Raw genomic sequence first — 19,933 nt, forward strand, 5'->3', positions numbered from 1 at the left:
AGAGCCCACCTCCTTCACATGTCATGCTGGGATCCTGGAGGTCTGTGGGGGTCTTAATGGAGCTCCTTCAGGCTTCTGATAAGGAAGTGGCCCCCTGGCCAGTCTGCATAGCTGTGGCTACCCCTGTCCTCATTGCCACAGGACACTGCTGTTGAGCACTGGCCCCTTACCTTGACTTCTCTTGCTTCTTGCCCTGGTGTAGGGGTACCTGCTTGGGTGGGGAATTCAGAAGGAGGCTGGCTGCCTAGTGACTCCTTCTGGGCTCTGCTTTACCCAGGCAGCCTCTTGTCCTCTCAGGCTACAATCCTGAGCCTTGATTTCAGGACCCTTGTCCTCGCCCTGGTGGGGGCTGACCCCTCCCCACAGGATAAGAAGTCCACAGGCCAAGAAGTCTGTGCCAACCAAGGTCAGTCACTCCCTTTAGACTGTATTTGGGTACCTGGGATTCAAAATTCCCTGCCCAAATACCCCATTCTCTTCCAGGGCTTCATGAGCCTCTTCCCCATCTGTCCTGCCTATGGTGAGCTCACCTAGGTCTCAGGGGTAGCTAAGGGCAGCTGTTTGTAGAGAGCTTTTGGATAGGATTTAGACATGTGGGTTGAGGTGTGTGTTTAATGCCTGCTGGGTGGGATTGGGAGTGGGAAGAGAAGGTGGGAGTATAGGCCCACTGCCTCCATGTATACTCTTACAAATGTTAGGGGGAGGTGTAAGCTTGGGGTGTATTTGGGAAAGGAAAAATATTATTCCTTCCTTCCTGCTGAGTCACCCCTTTCCTACCCTTCTCTTCCTCTAGGGTGGATTAAAAGATTTCTTGCAGAAAAACACATCAACCAACTTATGAACAAAAAACAATACCTCAAATTATACCTACATACAAACGGGCACAACCCATGCACCCAGACATTGAACACTGAGTGGACCACCCAGCAACATGCCTTTGAAGGGACACCCTTAAGATGTTCTGGAGAGGGTTAGCCTCTGAAGGGGACAAACAGGGACTGAGTCTTGCCTCCGATTGGTAGGGAGAGAGGACATCTCAGGGGAGGAGGCCACTGGAAGTCAGCCTTGTTGGCACACTTGGCAGTGGCATTTTGAAGGCTCTCCCTCTAGGGTAAGGGTCTGCCAGCTGTTGTTCCCTGCACAACTTCCTCTTCAAATGTAAACTGACTTGGAAACCAAATATGATAAATAAATGCTGTGGAGCTATTCTGGCTGAAACAGGGTTGGAGGGCAGGGTGACTGTCCTGCTTGGTGACCCTCCCACCTGCTCCTGATGAACAAGTTGGAAACATCCAGATCTGTTGGAAATGTACTAGAGGAGAGAAACACAGATCAGTCTGCACCTGGCCGTTCTAGGCCCTAGGGCAGGAGCTCAGGGACAAAGTGGGGGCAAAGTGGACCAATGTTGGACACAGGACAGTCTCCCATTCTCCTCAGGGCCAGAACACATAGGCAGTTGCTCCCATGTTATCATTATCTGCCTTTAAATAAGACAATGTAAGAAGTTCTCTGTAATGTGCAAAGAACTAAGTAAACATGGGTGATTTCCACCAGTGAAAGAGAAGATGTGGGTATTCGTGGCCTGGGTGTTCTATCTCGTCATCTACTGTGATCCTTTTGTTCAGAATCCTGTGCTGGTTATGAAGCTAATGTCTCTCAGCTCAGACCCACCCTTTTACACTCTACTCTGTGACACTGGGGCTGTGACTTTGAAAACCACAATTCTCTGTGGCCAGCTAGCTCCAGGTTAGGCTCTGTCAACAAGGTGGGTTACGAGGCTGGAGGAGGGAGCAGGGAATCGCTCGTTCCTCACTGCTTCTTGCTCCCATGAGCATAACTCTAGCAATGACTGTTCTTTCTAATAGCAATGTGTTCCAGTTTCCAATTTTTTTCTGCACTCCCAGCACCAGCTTCACAGATGCTAGGCAGTTGCCCCTCCTTGGAGGTCCAGCTCTGCAGGGCCCATCTGCCAAACTTCTAAAGGATTAGGACCCCAATCTCTTACCCTTGCTCTGCAGTCCCAGAGATGGAGCTGCCTGATGCAGCTACTGCCTCTGTGTTTATCTTGAAATTCGTTCTTTACCTTTTCAGCCTCCAGTACTTGTATCACCTATTGCCTAGGTTAAATTCTTTCTGTCAAAATAACTGGTGTGGTTTCTGTTTTCCTATTGAGACTTGATTGGTACACACCACTGAGAGGCATTGCTTGGGGGAAGAGATGAGGGTGTAGCCTTGCCTGGCTGGGCTGCTTTGAGGAACCCAACCTCAGAAAACCTGCCAGCAACCCCAACTAGTCAACATCTATGGTAAAGGAACTCTCTTGTCACAGGAAAATCCCCTAATCTAATGCAACATCTATAAACAAACTCACTCCAGGAGGGAGGGTTTAATTTAAGAAAGCCGGTAGGAACCCTAAATCTTTTCATTCCAATCAAAGCTGTCAGAGTCAGTTAGCTTCAAAGCTAGTCAGGTGGTCCCAAAGCCACCATCTGCCCAGCAGCTGTCCTGTCACCAAGGAAACCACAAGTTGGAGTGGAAAGAAATGAACAGGGCCCCCAGGAACCAGCCTGAAACTCAATCATCTGAGGTTTGTCATTATCAACTCTGCCAAAGTGAAGCATCTCTTGCAAGAATGATTCTCTGAAATTCTTCTGCCTCAGCCCACCTGTCTTCTGTTTTCCAAATTGGGAATATGCCACCTCTGAGAAAGACATCTGCTGGCAGGCATAACAAATAACGAGGAGAGTCACTTGTTTCCTCAATAACAGATAAGGCAGACTGTCTGCTACATTGACACCAGGACTAGTGTCTTTGGGGCTCCCTCTCTACTTCCCAGGCCCTAGCGACTTCTAGTTATCTAGGCCCCTGAGTGGTGGCCATCAAGTCTGCCCACCCTGCCCATGCAGCAGCACCAGGAGAGCATGCTCTGTAACTCCCCTTCCCTCTATCTGAGTTGATGTTTGATGTTACCACCCTGCAAATGATTAAACAAACTTCCATCTTATTAATGACTGATAACTTCAAATGTGACAAGAGTATTCACTCACTTAATTGATCATTCCACAAATATTCACTGAGCACCTCCTATGTGCCAGGCACTAGGCTGGGCATTGAAGTTAATAATAATGATTAATCATTTATTAGTGGTGGATGGAACCAGCAGACACTTAGATAGGATGGTCAGGGAGGGCAGTTCTGAGAAGGGGACATATCGGCTGTATTCCAGACATCGATTGCTATGCAACAAACGACCCCAAAACTTAGCAGCTTAAAACAATGGTAGCTGTTATTTTGCTCACAAATCTGTTATTTAGGTGGGGCTTGGTAGAGCATGTCTCTGTTCTACCTAGCATCAACTGGGGCAGCTTGGAGGATGGGGACTGGACTCATCTGAAATCTTCCTCATTTACATGTCTAGTAGTTGATGCTGGCTGTTGCTAGGGACCTGAACTGGGCGGTCAGCTAAGACACATGCATGTGGCCTCTCCATGTGGCTCCTTTCATGGTGGCTGGGTTCCAAGGGTGAGTCTCCCGAGAGAGAACCAAGTTGGAAGCTGTATCACCTTTTTTGACCTAGTTTTAGAAGTCAGAGTCACTTTAAACAGGGTCACTTCTGCAGCATTTTATTCATTGGAAGCAAGGGGAGGGAAAATCAGATTTGACCTTTTGATAGGTTAAAGCCCAAGAATTTGTAGATGTGTTTAAAACCATGACAAGCTATGACCTAAAGTAGAAATTAGTAGAAGAATATTCCAGGAAGAGGTCTTAGTATGTGAAGTCCCTGCGGGTAGAAAAAGCTTGGTGTGTTCAAGGCAATGATAGGCCAGCAATACTGGAGCTCAGTGAGCAAGAGGGGATGTATGAGATGAGGTTAGAGGTGACAGAGCCATCTGAAGCAGTAATGAGTTTGGAATTTATTGTGGGTAAGTGGGAATCATTGGATGATTTAACATTTAAATTCACACCTTGAAAGAATCCTCCAGTTGCTACACAGAGCATGGATTGAGGTGATATTGGAATAGGGAAAACCAGTTAGAACACTACTGGAGTGGTCCAGAGGAGATATAGATGATGATGGCTTGGATAAGAATGTTGGCATTGGAGATTAAGCGAAATAGATGCACTTGAAAGAAGGTGGGAAGAATGGAAAGAATTTATTAACAGACTGGATGTGAGACTGAGGGAAAAGAAAGTAAGTAAGAATAAGGATTCTGGGGTTTCAGGCTTTGGTATCTATATGGATTGTGGAGTCATTTCCTTTGATTGGAATACTAAGGGAGGAACTCATTGATATGTGTGAAAGGTAAACTCTAGAGTCCATTTTTAAGCATTTCAAGTTTGAGACGTTTGAGAGATATATTAGTGGCAAGGAATAGACAGTTGGATATATGAGCTTGAAACTTCTTGGAGAGTGTGGGGCTGGAAATATAAATTTGGGAATCATTAGCATATAGATGGTATTTAAAGCCATGGGCCTGGATGAGCTCACCTAGGGATCTAGAGTGAGCAGAAGAATATGAAGGTTTATCTCTGGAAAAAGTAGCCTGCAAAGGAGACTGAGAAAGAGTGACTAGAAAGATAGGAGGGAAACTAGGGTATTGGATGCTATGGAAACCAAGAAAGCAGTCTTAGAAAGAGGGAATTCAGAAACAAAGAATTGATCTGAATGACCCTAAAGCTCCTCCAGATCTGAATGTCTATGATTTTATGAATGTCTCAAATCCCTTCAAGCTTGGAAATTCTGTGACTCTATAGCATATTTGGAAAAAACAAACTTCCTAATGAATCATTGGGTATCTCCAAAGACTATAAAAATTAACTCTTCACAATGAGGAATTTTTTAAAATTTTTATTCTTTTTTGCGGTACACGGGCCTCTCACTGTTGTGGCCTCTCCCATTGCGGAGCACAGGCTCGGACGTGCAGGCTCAGCAGCCATGGCTCACGGGCCTAGCCGCTCCACGGCATGTGGGATCTTCCTGGACTGGGGCACGAACCCGTGTCCCCTGCATCGGCAGGTGGACTCTCAACCACTGCGCCACCAGGGAAACCCCACAATGAGGAATTTTATATCTGGGCCTTAAAGTGATAAGGGTAAGGTCAAGTCTTGAACAAAAATGAGGATCCCTGGAGAGAAGCTTGGGCAACAATGCAAGTGGAAAAATATAAATGGGGTTATCTGATCTCCTCTTCTAGTAGGGCTCACTTAGTCATGGTAGACCCCAGGGGTTGGGGACAAATGACAGCCCCTGTTTTTAGACAGGAACATGTGTGGACCCCAATCCTTGGTTTCTCTCACTGTGGGGGCACTCTCTCAACCTCTACTCCACTTGTAGGGTTGACCTGTTGTCTTGAGGAACCCCAAGATTTGTGCCAATAGGGTCCTCTGAGGACTCTTGGCTGGGCCCTGGTCTGGGAGGGCAGCCTGGCAACTAAATTGCTCCTACTGGCTGATATGGAATTGTGTGAGATTGAGTCACCAGAATGGAACTGACACACTGATTTAGGGTGACTCTCACATCAGACACAGGGCACTGGGCTACTAATGATCCACTACCAATACTCAGACTTGAGCTGCATGTGTGGGCCCGTACCTCGGCTGTCACCCATCTGTGTTCCAACCATAGTGTCATCTCTGATTTAGAGCACTCAAAGGTGTGGGACAGTGGCAGGCATTCTTTACCCTGTATACCCCTTTGCCACTGTGGGTTGTCATCCCATGCCCTCCTCAGGCTTTGTACCATACATCAGAAAGTCCTCCTGGGGTGGATGTGCATACCTCCTCTGAAGGCTTTTAAGACTATTGCATTGCAATGCCAACAGGCTCTTCCAACCAATGTCCTCTCTTGCCTCCAAATGATATGGTGATAGTGTGCTTTCCCAGGTCAGTCTTAAGCTATGCCAAACAAGGAATAAACATTTCTTGTTTTACTAGGACTGTTTTTCTTGCTCTATTCATGTCTCCTTACCGCTCCTCCCTGTTGATGGTAGTGTTTGGAAGCAGAACTGCAGGCAACACTAAAAATGATTACATTTTAAAAATGCAGTGATTACAGCCTAAAGAATTCAAGAGAATATGTGGTTTGAAGATGTGTTTTTCTATGCTAACATTATAAAATTTCAAGCAGAAAATTTAACATAATCAGAAAATTGACTATCATTCATACTTTCACGCATACAAGGCTTGGTAAGGCTTGCATTTTTTGGTCATCATCAATGAAGCACAGAGACACCCTTTGAGAGAGTATGCACAGGTGCCATGATCCATGTTGCAGTGTCATGAGTAATGATACAACCAGAATTAAATAAATGGGATTAGAGGACTGAAGAGGCACAAAAAACAAACAAAAAACCCAAACCCAAAACCATACTGTTTCAATACAAACAGGTTTCAAAGAGCTCTGGCATTGTGAGCAATTACTATCGCTATTGTGTTGCTGCCTTTTTCTCACTGTGAGAGGTGTAACATAAGCCAAAAGAGCATAAAAAGATGTTTCCTGCACCTGAACAGGAATAATTGGTGCCTGGACTCTATGAAGAGTCTTCATGTGCAGTCTTAATACAATGAACAAATATGTAAATACCTCTATTGATGATTCTAAATCTTCATTGATTAAATATCAACACTTCACATGGGCCCATAAATTTAGAAATACATTTTAAAATCAAATTGTTTAGATAGACAAGAGCCCTTAAAAAATATCTTTCCGAGTTCCTGCACATCAGGGGTGGCCCTGTCATTGGTGATCTTGAAAATGCAGCCTCAGTGGACTGGTGGTGATAAATACCTCACTGGAATAAGTGCAAAAGGGAGCAAAAAGGGAAAAATTGGAGACAATGAATATAGATGTTTGCAAAAGACTTTTGTTGCAAATAAGAGCAAAGAAATGAGGCAGAAGGGACTTCCCTGGTGGCACAGTGGTTAAGAATCCACCTGCCAATGCAGGGGACACAGGTTTAAGCCCTGGTCTAGGAAGATCCCACATGCCGTGGAGCAACTAAGCCTGTGTGCCACAACTACTGAGCCCATGTGCCACAACTACTGAAGCCCACATGCCTAGCGCCCATGCTCCGCAACAAGATAAGCCACCGCAATGAGAAGCCCGCACACCACAATGAAGAGTAACTCCCACTCACTGCAATTAGAGAAAGCCTGCACACAGCAAGAAGACCCAACACAGCCAAAAATAAAAATAAATAAATAAAAATTTAAAAAATGTTTTCAAAATAAAAATAAAGTAATGAAGCAGAAGCTGCAGGAGTGTGTAGAGTCAAGAGCGAATTTTTTGTAAAAATGTATGCTGCCCTAACACCATACACAAAAATAAACTCAAAATGGATTAAAGACTTAAATGTAAAGCCAGACACTACAAAACTCTTAGAGGAAAACATAGGCAGAACACTCTATGACATAAATCACAGCAAGACCCTTTCTGACCCACTTCCTAGAGAAATGGAAATAAAAACAAAAGTAAACAAATGGGACCTAATGAAACTTAAAAGCTCTTGCACAGCAAAGGAAACCATAAACAAGATGAAAAGACAACCCTCAGAATGGGAGAAAATATTTGCAAATGAAGCAACTGACAAAGAATTAATCTCCAAAATATACAAACAGCTCATGCAACTCAATATCAAAAAAACAAACAATCCAATCCAAAAATGAACAGAAGACCTAAATAGACATTTCTCCAAAGAAGATATACAGACTGCCAACAAACACATGAAAGGACGCTCAACATCACTAATCATTAGAGAAATGCAAATCAAAACTACAATGAGGTAGCACCTCACCCCAGTCAGAATGGCCATCATAAAAAAAATCTACAAACAATAAATGCTGTTGAGGGTGTGGAGAAAAGGGAACCCTCTTGCACTGTTGGTGGGAATGTAAACTGATACAGCCACTATGGAGAACAGTATGGATGTTCCTTAAAAAACTATAAATAGAACTACCATACAACCCAGCAATCCCACTACTGGGCATATACTCTGAGAAAACCATAATTCGAAAAGAGTCATGTACCACAATGTTCATTGCAGCTCTATTTACAATAGCCAGGAAATGGAAGCAATATAAGTGTCCATCGACAGATGAACGGATAAAGAAGGTGTGGCACATATATACAATGGAATATTACTCAGCCATAAAATGGAACGAAATTGAGTTATTTGTAGTGAGGTGGATGGACCTAGAGTCTGTCATACAGAGTGAAGTAAGTCAGAAAGTGAAAAACAGATACCGTATGCTGACACATATATATGGAATCTTAAAAAAAAAAATGGTTCTGAAGAACCTAGGGGCAGGACAGGAATAAAGACGCAGACCTACTAGAGAATGGACTTGAAGACATGGGGAGGGGGAAGGGTAAGCTGGGAAGAAGTGAGAGAGTGGCATGGACATATATACACTACCAAACGTAAGGTAGATAGCTAGGGGAAGCAGCTGCATAGCACAAGGAGATCAGCTCAGTGCTTTGTGACCACCTAGAGGGGTGGGATAGGGAGGGTGGGAGGGAGATGCAAGAGGGAGGGGATATGGGGATACATGTATATGTACAGCTGATTCACTTTGTTATACAGCAGCAACTAACACAACAATGTAAAGCAATTATACTCCAATAAAGATGTAAATTAAAAAAAATACTGGACCCACCACTACTCAAAAAGGACAAATAGATCATAAGGCATCATGGAAAATTCATTTATGTTATATCAAGCAAGTAGAAGACTAACTAGAACTTCTCCCATTAAGTACAGGCAACATTTTTAAAAATAACAAGAGTATGGCTAATGTACAAATATGCTAAAGTAAAATATTAAAAGAATGGAAGGTGGTATACAAAAGACAGTTGAAGAACCCCATCTGGAAGAAAACATGCTCTATGAAACAGGAAAATTGCTCACAAGTGCTTCATGTGATTTAAAATTTTAATAAGACTTAAAAGAAGAACCTAGATGGCAAATGATGAAAAAACAGAATGAGACTAAATTGGTGTTTATATAGCTATGGAAGCAAATTAAGAGTCGAGATGCCATTATTATAAAACTGATAAGTAAATTAGAAACAAAAGAAAGCAGATAAACACAGGTATAAAATGAATTACTGACATGAAACAAAGGCTTAACGTAACCACAATGAATGAAAAAAGAACAAAATCAAAACAATTACAAGGCAATCAACATGGAGGACAAAGATGATCTAACTTGGGGATAACTAGTATCCCTGAAAAGATATTCAACCATTAAAAACACCATAGGGACTTCCCTGGTGGTGCAGTGGTTAGGACTCCACGCTCCCAATGCAGGGGGCCCGGGTTCTATCCCTGTTCGGGGAACTAGATCCTGCATACATGTTGCAACTAAGGGTTCACATGCTGCAACTAAGACCTGGCACAACCAAATAAATAAAATAAATAAATAAATAAAATTTAACCCCCCCCCCAAAACCCACAAAAAACCCTATCATAAAAACAAAAATTACTCCTTAAATGATGAAGTAAATCTGTATACTGAAAAAACACACAATAGTAAAACAAAAATTGATGCATACATATCAAAACCCACGTGTTAATGTATATGTGTATATGCATATATGTACAATAGTATGTAAAATATATATTACATAACATTACATGTAATGTTATGTAATACATGTAATGTACTTTCTACATTTTTTCTTCTATAAGGCAAAAAAAAAATCAAGCTCATCTAACAGTTCTCCCCAGCAACATCCATTGCCAGAAGCTAATAAAGGGGTATATACAAAGTTCTAAAAAAAAAAAAAAAAGATGTATGCTGATAGGAATGGTTCAGCAGAGGGAGAGAAAGACAGCAAGGGAGCAAAAGCAAGAGAGAGAAAAGAGATGCCAGAGTGATTTCCTTGAGAAGGTAAGAAGGGTTAGGAATCTAATGGACAGACGTGGAGGGGATGGCTTTGGAGAGGAGCAATGACATTTCAGTCCAGTGGCAGGTGGGAAGGCAGAGCACCTGGGTGTAGGTACTGTTAGGTGTATAGGCATAGTGATGAGGGTCGGCAGAAGCTCCATTCTCAGTGCTTCTATTTTCTCTGTGAAATAGCAACCGATATCATCAGCAGAGAGAGCCAAGTGAATTGAGGAGAAGGTGTCAAATAATCATCTGGTGAGTAGGCAAGTGAGCAGAATGTGGTGGGATTGTTGGTTGCCTTCATTTTCACTTGAGACTGAGGACAAGACTGGTAAGACCAGTCAGTTTGGTTTTTGTTGTTGACGTTTTCTGTTGTTGTCTCTATCCACATACAGCTGCATGGGTGTCACTGTAGTATAGGCATAGGATTCGATTTAACCTGGTGTGGTGTGCTGCTATCAGCCTATTGTGTCTTAGCTCCAGGTCCATCTTCATTGCTTGCTGGTGATGTCAGAACGTTTCTCCTCAGCCAGATGATTATGATGTTAGGATGTTATGCTGTATCAGTAGAGAGCACTAGAGGACAAAAAGGGGCATTTCCTGGTCCCAGTGTGTTTTGGGAGCAGGTTTTTGTAGTGCACAGTGGCCACCAGTGTGCAGCACCTCTCCTTAGGCATCTTTCCAAAGCACCCCAGGAAAGTGAATTGCCCATGAGTCTTGCCAGCGGGCACTTCAGTGAGTCGTGGCTGGCCCTCTGCAACAAGATCTTGATCTCAGCTCTGCTGGGAGGGGGTGCTCTCCCATGTTCATTCCATCCTTGGGTTTTCTACCCCAGCCCCAGGAACATACATGCAATTCCTCTATTCTTTAGACTTTTCTTTGCCCCTTAATAGTCAATTCCCTGTTAAAGGTAGGAATTTTTATATTAAACTTTCTTGTTCAAATTACTTTCCCTGCTCAAACCCTGTGCGGTTTCTTTCTCTTAATTGGACCCTAACTGATATAGATGAGGTTTTGTCACGAGAAAGAGGGAAGAATTGTTGAAATGATGTCCATAACTTGTTTCTTTTCCCTCCTACATTTTAAAAAAATTAATTAATTAATTTATTTTTGGCTGTGTTGGGTCTTCGTTTACTGTGCGAGAGCTTTCTGTAGTTGCGGCGAGCGGGGGCCACTCTTCATCGCGGTGCGCGGGCCTCTCACTGTCGCGGCCTCTTTTGTGGCGGAGCACAGGACCCAGACGCGCAGGCTCAGTAGTCGTGGCTCACGCGCCCAGTTGCTCCGCGGTATGCGGGATCTTCCCAGACCCGGGCTCGAACCCATGTGCCCTGCATTGGCAGGCAGATTCTCAACCACTAGCGCCACCAGGGAATCCCCCTCCTACATTTTTATTGCTCTACTTTACTGTCTCTTCCAGTAGCACGTAAACTTGTTCAAGTTTCTCCTGTATATATTTCTATTACTGCTGTGTCACTTTTACAATCAAATTTCTCAAAAGAGGGCTCAACTAGGCAGGATGGCGCGTCAGAGTCATCTGTGACGGCAAGACAGGCCACCAGGCCCCCAGAAGCGCTGCGAGTGGCAAAAAGTCTGGCGCCCCGCCGCGTGAGGGGCGGAGTCACGCGCCCGTAGGGGGCGTGGCTTCCAGCGCGCGCGAGAAGGGGGCCGGCACCGCTTGCGTGCACACAGTCGGCGGCTGCGCGCGCAGTAGGCTCGGGGCGTGGATGGCGGCTGTGGCGACTGGAAACGGGGCTTTCCAGGAGGAGGAGGGCACCGGTGGGGACGCAGCGGCTCCGCAGCCCCATGCCCCGACGAGTGCGCCCGGGGCTCGTCTCTCGAGGCTGCCTCTGGCGCGAGTGAAGGCCTTGGTGAAGGCGGACCCCGACGTGACGCTCGCAGGACAGGAAGCCATTTTCATTCTGGCACGAGCCGCGGTGCGGCCGGGGCACAATGGGGTGGCGGGGGTGCCTGGCGAGGGGCGGGGCTCGGGGCCTTTCCGAAGGGCGGGGCTTAGCGAGCCTTTGGTCCAGGTTTGGGGAACGCGGAGAGCCAGAAGAGGATCTGGGGCGGGTTGTGCTGAGCACCGGGAGGTGAGAGAGGTTCTGGGGCCGGATTCTGAGGTGTGAGCATAGGAAGGGAGGACGGAAAAAGCGTCGCGTAAAGTGGTTGTACTGGTTTGCTAACATACCTACCTCTTCTTGAGGGCCTGAACACGACTTTAATATGCATCTCCAGTCTAACACTGAACTTGTAGGAACCTCAAGTTAATGAATGTGGTGGATCTACAAGTGAGGGAGGGACGGATGTGTCATGGGCGACTGCAGGAGGGGGAAGGGGACTAGACTTTTATGAAGTCCAGGAGAACCTTCAGCTTCCCTGAGAACCTCTCTTTCATCCCTGTCCGTTCCCCCACCGCCAACAGAAGCACACACAAGAATTGTACTAGAATTCATCCATACAACTCTGCTTGGTTGTTTTGTTTTTTCAATTTTGGTTTGTTTATTATAACTTTTATTGTTTTTAAAATTTTTTTCCTGCTTTTCTTCACAGGAACTGTTTGTGGAAACCATTGCAAAAGATGCCTACTGTTGTGCTCAACAGGGGAAGAGAAAAACCCTTCAGAGGAGAGATTTGGGTAGAGTGTCACTTTGGTATCTTGGATCTGGGGGCAGACAAGAGAGGGCTGGTTGAGGTTTTCCCTTACACTGTTTAAGACGGCATCACTGTAAGATGAGCGGTGCCACAGGTCTCTTCCTACGATGTTTTCTCTTGGGCTGCCACAGTGCCAGAAAAACCTACCTTTTGAAAATTGCTTTGGGTGGCTGGAGAGGTGCTGGGACAGAGAACCGAAGGAGTCTAGATGTTGCCAAAGCTAACTAGACCCCTTTATACCTTCTGCCATATGGTACCAGGCTTGACTGTTTTTTATTCACCTAGAAAGTAGAGGTTTGATTTCTGACTCTACTTTTTAGCTGGTAACCCTAGAACATCTGTAAGCTTTCATATACCATAATCTCGCTTTCCCTTCTGTATAGGCAACACTTCTCTGATGACTTTCAGAGCAAAGATGTTCCCCTCAGTGAGCAGTATTTAACCAGGCTTTTCTTATTTTCTTACTCTCAGAGAGACAGCTGATACGTAAGATTTGGTGGTGGAGTAGATATGGATCTCAAGATAGCAAGGGACAAATTTTATAAATCCCCTAATTTGCATAAAGCCTCATGCCCTTCACTGTGGGTTGTGCTTTTGTAAGAGGTTGATGCCCAAATGACCGGAGTTAGTCAGGTGTCCCCTTACCTTGTGTTTCAGATAATGCAATAGAAGCTGTGGATGAATTTGCTTTCCTGGAAGGTGAGTTCTCTATCACGGGGTAATCATTTCCACCTGTCTTTCCCATGCTAACGATCTGACTTCAAAACCTTATAAAACCGATGGCCTGGTTCTTCCTTGTTCATGTAGGAATAATTTTCTCCCCATTTCCTATTAAGATAGGAAAAACAAATTCTAATTCAAATTCTCTTGGGTAGTTAGAACTTCTTCCTGAAAACTGCTTAACCATAAAAAAATGGAAGGGACTATAAAGACCCCAGTGTAGTTAGGTGGATTCAGAAGTTTGATTCTTACTTTGATCTCCATTCTTAGATATAAATCTTACCCCTCATCATAATGCTAGGGATCAGAAATGATTGCCAACATTTAAAGGGTTGCTTCTTGTTCTTTTTTCTTCTTCAGCAGTCTGTGTAAAGTGATTATTTTGCCGCAGTGAGATTCTATTCTGGCCTGTATCTATTTGTTCTTAGGAATTTTAGATTAACTCTTGTATACTAACTAAATCTTGTCATTGAAATAGAAAATATTTGAGATACCTCATTTTAACTAACTTCTCTTAGAGCTCTCTCTCCTACTTAATTCCTAAATCTGATCAGCTTACTATTTCCTACATATATTCTGATTGAAGAGCTTTGCGAAAGCCGTGCACCTTCAGTTCATTCTCACCTTTATCACACCAGGATGTTCTCAACTATCTCCCTGAAGCCTCATTACTTTCAGAAATCTTTTCTTGAATTATTTATTTCACTATTTTTACTCCTTTGTTCTGCATCTGTAATCAACCTAGGCCCCTGGCCCTCTTGATATATTCTTTTAAATGTCTTTTAAGATATATTCCCATGGCTAGCTTTGAGCCTAGATTATTGAGTATTCTCTTAATTTGTAGATCTTTTTTAAGTCTCTTTTCTGATTACTCATTTCTCTTAAAAATAACTTGTTAGCTGCCTACCTAAGGCAGACAATTTCTTGTGGCTGACATCCTATCAGTTCCTCAATCAAAAATGTTTGGAGCCTAACTCTACCTGGTTTTTTTTTTTTTTTTTTTTTTTTTGCGTTACGCGGGCCTCTCACTGTTGCGGCCTCTCCTATTGCGGAGCACAGGCTCCGGACGCGCAGGCTCAGCGGCCATGGCTCACGGGCCTAGCCGCTCCGCGGCATGTGGGATCTTCCCGGACCGGGGCACGAACCCGCGTTCCCTGCATCGGCAGGCGGACTCTGAATCACTGCGCCACCAGGGAAGCCCCTACCTGTTTATTTTTATTTTTAAATATGGAATACTTCATGAATTTGTGTGTCATCCTTGCACAGGGACCATGCTAACCTTCCCTGTATCGTTACAATTTAAGTAAGTGTACTGCTGGAGAGAGCACTCCTACCTGTTTATTTTTAATTACCATCTTTTCAAAGAGATGAGCAATGGGATCAAATTTCTGTTTAAAGACATAAAACTGCCAACCTCTGGTGCCAGGATGATAAATTGGAGGGTGCTAGGAATAGAAGTGGAGGGAACTTAACAAAGTTTTCCACTTTAGCCTATACCATGCATAGTGCTTGGCTTGGATTTTTAATAAATGGCCATTTATTGAGTGGTGGATGTGTTCATTTTCATCTTTGGATTCAATAATCTGAGTAGTTGAATCCCTCTGCTCTATTCTACATTACTAGATCTGAATTTTGGTCATTTTAGCCCCCTTGGATTTAGTCAGTATTATATTATTTTGTACCTGGTAAAATAAATGTTCTTATGTCCTTAGATATGTATGTTCTAAGTGAAATTTTTTTTCTTTTTGATTGAGTCAGTATATATTCCTGTTTAAAAGTGAAATAGTTACCTAACGACTTATAATGAAATGGCCCTCATCCTTTTATTATTTCTGTTTTAAGCTTTTCAGATGGCTTCTTATATTTCTGAATAATATGTTTTGTTGTTCATTTGTCAACTGTAGATCTTATGTTTTGACTTCCTGCTATGATAAACGAAGGTTTGGCTAACCTATACTACCCTCTCAGTCCCTTCCCTCCTTTCTCATTTTTTGTAGTTTTATCATTATTTTTAGTTACTTTGTTACCTTTACAATTTATATAACATACTAAAATATGTTTTTTTTTGTTGGCTCCTCACTTTGTAAGGTATGACTGTTCTCTTATTCCTTCCTTTCCCGTTTTTAGCTCACTTCTAGCTCTCACTTTGTGTCAAGGCTGAAAACATACCTCCTTATCATAATTAGATCTTCCATGCTATATAGGTTGAGTGTAGAAGTTGAAAAACGGTATTGTGAACAGTCTTCCTCTACCCTCTCTGTCCTTTAATCCCTTATATAGGTCCCCTCCCTTCACGTAGCAGTTATTAGTCTCTTGTGTAATCTTCTGGGTATTTTAATGCAAATATGTATGTGTATATATATATTCTTTTTTAAGCCTTTCCTTATGAAATGAGTATGGCATAGAATATGTTTATCTTTTTTGGATACTGCCAAACATCCTGTATACCTGATTCACATCTCTATCAGCAGTGTATGACAGTTCCCACTGTTCCTCATTCTCACCAACACTTGGTATTATCAGGGTTTGATTTTTGCCGGTCTGGTAGGAACAACATTGATGAGCGTTTTTATCATAAAAGGGTGTAGGATTTTGTTAAATGTTTTTTCTGCGTCTGTTAAGATGGTCATGTGGTTTTTGTCTTTCCTTTTGTTAATGTGGTGTATCACATTGATTGATTTGTGAATATTGAATTATCCTTGCATCCCTGGAATAAATGCTACTTGATCATGTTGTATGATCCTTTTTAAATATATTATTGGATTTGGTTTGCTAGTATTTTGTTGAGGGTGTTTGCATTTATATTCATCAGTGATAATTGGCCTGTAATTTTTTTGTTTGTAGTTTCTTTGTCTGGTTTTGGTATCAGGGTAATGGTGGTCTTACTGTAGAATGAATTTGGGAGTGTTTCATCCTCCAGGTTTTTGGAATAGTTTGAGAAGGATAGATACTAGCTCTTCTTTATATGTTTGGTAGAATTTCTCTGTGAAGCCATCTGGTCCTGGAGTTTTGTTTGCTGGGTGTTTTTTGATTAATAGTTCAGTTTCACTACTGGTGGTCCAGCTGTTCAGATTATCTATTTCTTTCTCATTCAGTCTTGGAATGTTGTCTGTTTCTAGAAATGTATCCATTTCTTCTAGATTGCCCAATTTGTTGGCATATAACTGTTGGTAGTAGTCTCTTATGATTTTTTTATATCTCTTATTTTGTTTATTTGGATCCTCATGTTTTCTTGATGAGTTGACTGAAGACTTCAATTTTGTTTATCTTTTCAAAAAACCAGCTCTTGGTTTCATTGATCTTTCTATCGTTTTATGTTTCTCTGTTTCATTTTTTTTCTCTCTGATCTTTATTGTTACCTTTGTTCTGCTGACTTTTGGCTTTGTCCTTTTTCTTCTAATTCTTTTAGGTGGTAGGTTACGTTGTTTGAGATTTTTCTCATTTCTCGAGGTAGGCCTCTGTTGCTCCAAATTTTTCTCTTAGAACTGCTTTTGCTGCATCCCATAGATTTTGGAAAGTTGTGTTTCCATTTTTATTTGTCTTGAGGTAGTTTCTGATTTTCTCTTGGATTCCTTCAGTGACCCATTGGTTTTTTAGTAGCATATGTTTAGTCTCTGCATGTTTGTATTTTCCCCATTTTTCTTCCTGTGATTGATTTCTGATTTCATACCATTGTGGTGGGAAAAAATGCTTGATATAATTTCTACCCTCTTAAATTTGTTGAGACTTGTTTAGTTAACTGGCATGTGATCTGTCCTGGAGAACATTCTTTGTGCATTTGAAAAGAATGTGTATTCTGTTGTTTTTGGGTGGAATATCCTGTAGGTATCTTTTAAGTTAACTTGTCTAATATGTCATTTATGACCACAGTTTCCTTATTGACTTTGTATCTGGATGATCTGTCCATTGATGTAAGTGGGGTGTCAAAGTCCCCTACTACTATTGTATTACTCTCAATTTCTCCCTTTATGTCTGTTACTGTTTGCTTTATGTATTAGGTACTCCTATATTAGGTGCATATGTTATTGAATGTTACATCCTATCTTTGTATTGATCCCTTTATCATTATATAATGCCCTTCTTTGTCTTTTGTTATAGACTTTGTTTTAAAGGCTATTTTTTCTGAGAGGGCTATTGCTACCCCAGCTTGCTTGTTATTTCCATTTGCATGAAATATCTTTTTCCATCCCCACACTTTCAGTCTGTGTATGTCTGAAGCTTTGAGGTGGGTCTCTTGTAAGCAGCATAATAGATAGGTATTGTTTTTTCATCCAGTCAGCCACCCTATGCTTATGATTGGAGCATTTAGTCCATTGACATTTAAGGTCATTATTGATAGGTACATACTTACTGCCATTTTGTTCATTGTTTTCTGGTTTTTATAGTTCTTTCCTGTTCTTCTGCTTTTAGTTTCTTCCCTTGTGCTTTGATGATTCTGTTTAGTGTTATGCTTGTGTTCGTTTCTCTCTAGTTTTTGTTTATCTGTTATAGGATTTTGATTTGTGGTTACCATGGGGTTCATATATGTTGACCTATATATAACTACATGTTTTAAACTGGTAGTCATTTAAGTTCAAACACATTCTAAAAGATGTACATTTTTTCACTCCATTCCCCTATGTTTTATGGTTTTGATGTCATATTTTACATATTTATGTTTATTCCTTAACTGTTATTATAGTTATAGTTGATTTTACAATTTTTTATCCTTTTTTTTTTTTTTTTTGTGGCTGTGCTATGTGGCTTGTAGGATCTTAGTTCTCTGACCAGGGATTAAACCTGGGCCCACGGCAGTGAAAGCACTGAGTCCTAACCACTGGACCACCAGGGAATTCTCTGGTTTTTGTCTTTTAATCTTCATACTAGCTTATTTCAGAGGTTGATCCACAGCCTTTTAATATATATTTGCCTATACAATTGGGATTTTTCCTTTCCTATAGATTCTTTCTTCCTGTGGTAGCCTTTTATTTTCCACGTAAAGAAGACTCTTTAACATTTCTGCTTTATTTATCTGGATATCTGTTTCCTTCTTCAGGATCAGGAAGTATTCAGCCATAATTTCATCAAATACATTTTTGATCCCTCTCTCTCTCTCTCGTCTTCTGGGACCCCTTATAGTTTGAATGTTGGTATGCTTGATGTTGTCCCAGAGGTCCCTTATACTATATTCATTTTTTAATGTTTTTCTTTTTGCTGTTCTGATTGGGTGATTTCTGTTATTCTATCTTCAGATCATTTTTGCATTCTTCTGTATCACCTAGTCTTCTGTTAATTCCTTCTGGGGTGTTTTTCATTTCAGTTCTGACTAGTTCTTTCGTATACTTTCTAGTTCCTTGTAAAAATTTTCACTGTTCATCTGTTCTTTTCCCTAGTTCAGTTAGCACTCTTGTTTACTAATGCTTTGAACTTTTTATCTGGTAAATTACTTATTTCTGTTTCATTAGTTGTTTTTTCAGGGTTTTTTCCTTGTTCTTTCATTTTAAAGAAATTCCTTTGTCTTCTCATTTTGCTTAACTTTCTCTGTCTCTGTGAAATTTGGTGAAACAGTTACCATCCTGGTCTTGAAGGGGTGTGCTTGTGTGGGAGCATCACTATATAGTCTGTGTGTGCTCAGTGGCTTTGATGGGAGAGCTGGATCTGAAGTGAATACAAGTCACATCTTACCCCAGAGTGTGCTGGCAGCTATCACCTTGGTAGAAGGTGGGGCTGGACATGGAGGGGCTGGAGCCAGAGGCAGGTGCGAGCTGGGTCTTCTCCACTCCTCAGTTGCTAACACTGCCCTATCAGGAGTGGTGTCAGGTCCCAAATTGCTGGAGCAGAAACCCTGAGAGTAGGGTCTGAGTTGGTTCTGTTCAATTTGAGTGTGTGCTCTTCCCCGCTCCCCACATCAGCACCTTTGCTCTGAGGGGAGCAGTGCTGGAACCAGAGGGTCTGGATTGGGCACCCAGTGGAGGCTGGTGCCTGCACTTGGATGGTCCTGGCACCAGTCAGAGCTACAGACTGCTTGTGATGTGCTGCCCCTGTGAATGCTAGTAATGGGTGCTCTTTCCCTGTTTGGGTGCTGTGCCAAGTTTGAGCCTACTCTGTCCTCCACAGTTGTGCACTTTCCTCTGCAGTGGCAGCCTTTGCCCCAGTGGAGAACGGCTGTGGAGCAAGAGGGGCCAGAGTGGGCATTTGATGTGGACTGGGGTACGTGCTGGGGTGGTCCCAGCACCAGTCAGAACTCCAGACCACTCCTGATTTGCTGCCCTGTGACCTCCAGTCATGGGTTCCCTTGCTCTATTCAGATGTTGTGCCAGATCCAAGCCAGCTCCGTCCCTCACAACTGTGTGCTCTCCTCAGCTGTGGCAACCTTAGCCCTAGGGTGGAGCTGTGCTGTGGAGTAAGGGGGGCTGGAGGGGGTGCTTGGTGTGGGCTGGGGCACGCACTGGGTGGTCACAGTTTCAGTCTGCTTCCTCTGCCTTGTTTTGGGAGTAAGCAATCGTGTGTGCACCCTTCACGAGTGGAGTCTAGGTTTCTTACAGCCACAGTCAGTCCCACTGGATTTCAAACCAGCTAAGAGGACTCGTCCTCCTTGTGTTGGACCCCAGAGCTGGGGTGCCCATGTTGTGATTCAAACTGCTCCCTACCCAGGGAGAATCTCCAAGGCTGTCCCAATCTGACCACTTCTCTTC

General features: G+C 42.8%; 1 protein-coding gene across 4 annotated transcripts in view; it reads left to right on the forward strand.

Annotated features, from left to right (window-relative positions):
* Positions 1-11,591: 11,591 nt before the first annotated feature.
* Positions 11,592-19,933, forward strand: part of POLE4 (DNA polymerase epsilon 4, accessory subunit) — a 92,472-nt gene continuing 84,130 nt past the window's right edge. For all 4 annotated transcript variants that reach the window (XR_014326642.1, XM_082851720.1, XM_082851721.1 and 1 more), the window contains exons 1-3: positions 11,592-11,821; positions 12,438-12,522; positions 13,197-13,238. Coding sequence is in view for 3 of the 4 variants with exons in the window: in XM_082851720.1 (XP_082707846.1) it covers positions 11,612-11,821; positions 12,438-12,522; positions 13,197-13,238 (337 nt within the window). In the remaining variant the exon portion in view is untranslated. The remainder of the gene's footprint in view (positions 11,822-12,437; positions 12,523-13,196; positions 13,239-19,933) is intronic.

Source organism: Leucopleurus acutus (assembly GCF_964270905.1).
Source record: "Leucopleurus acutus genome assembly, chromosome: 12".
In the NCBI taxonomy this organism is placed as follows: Eukaryota; Metazoa; Chordata; class Mammalia; order Artiodactyla; family Delphinidae; genus Leucopleurus; species Leucopleurus acutus.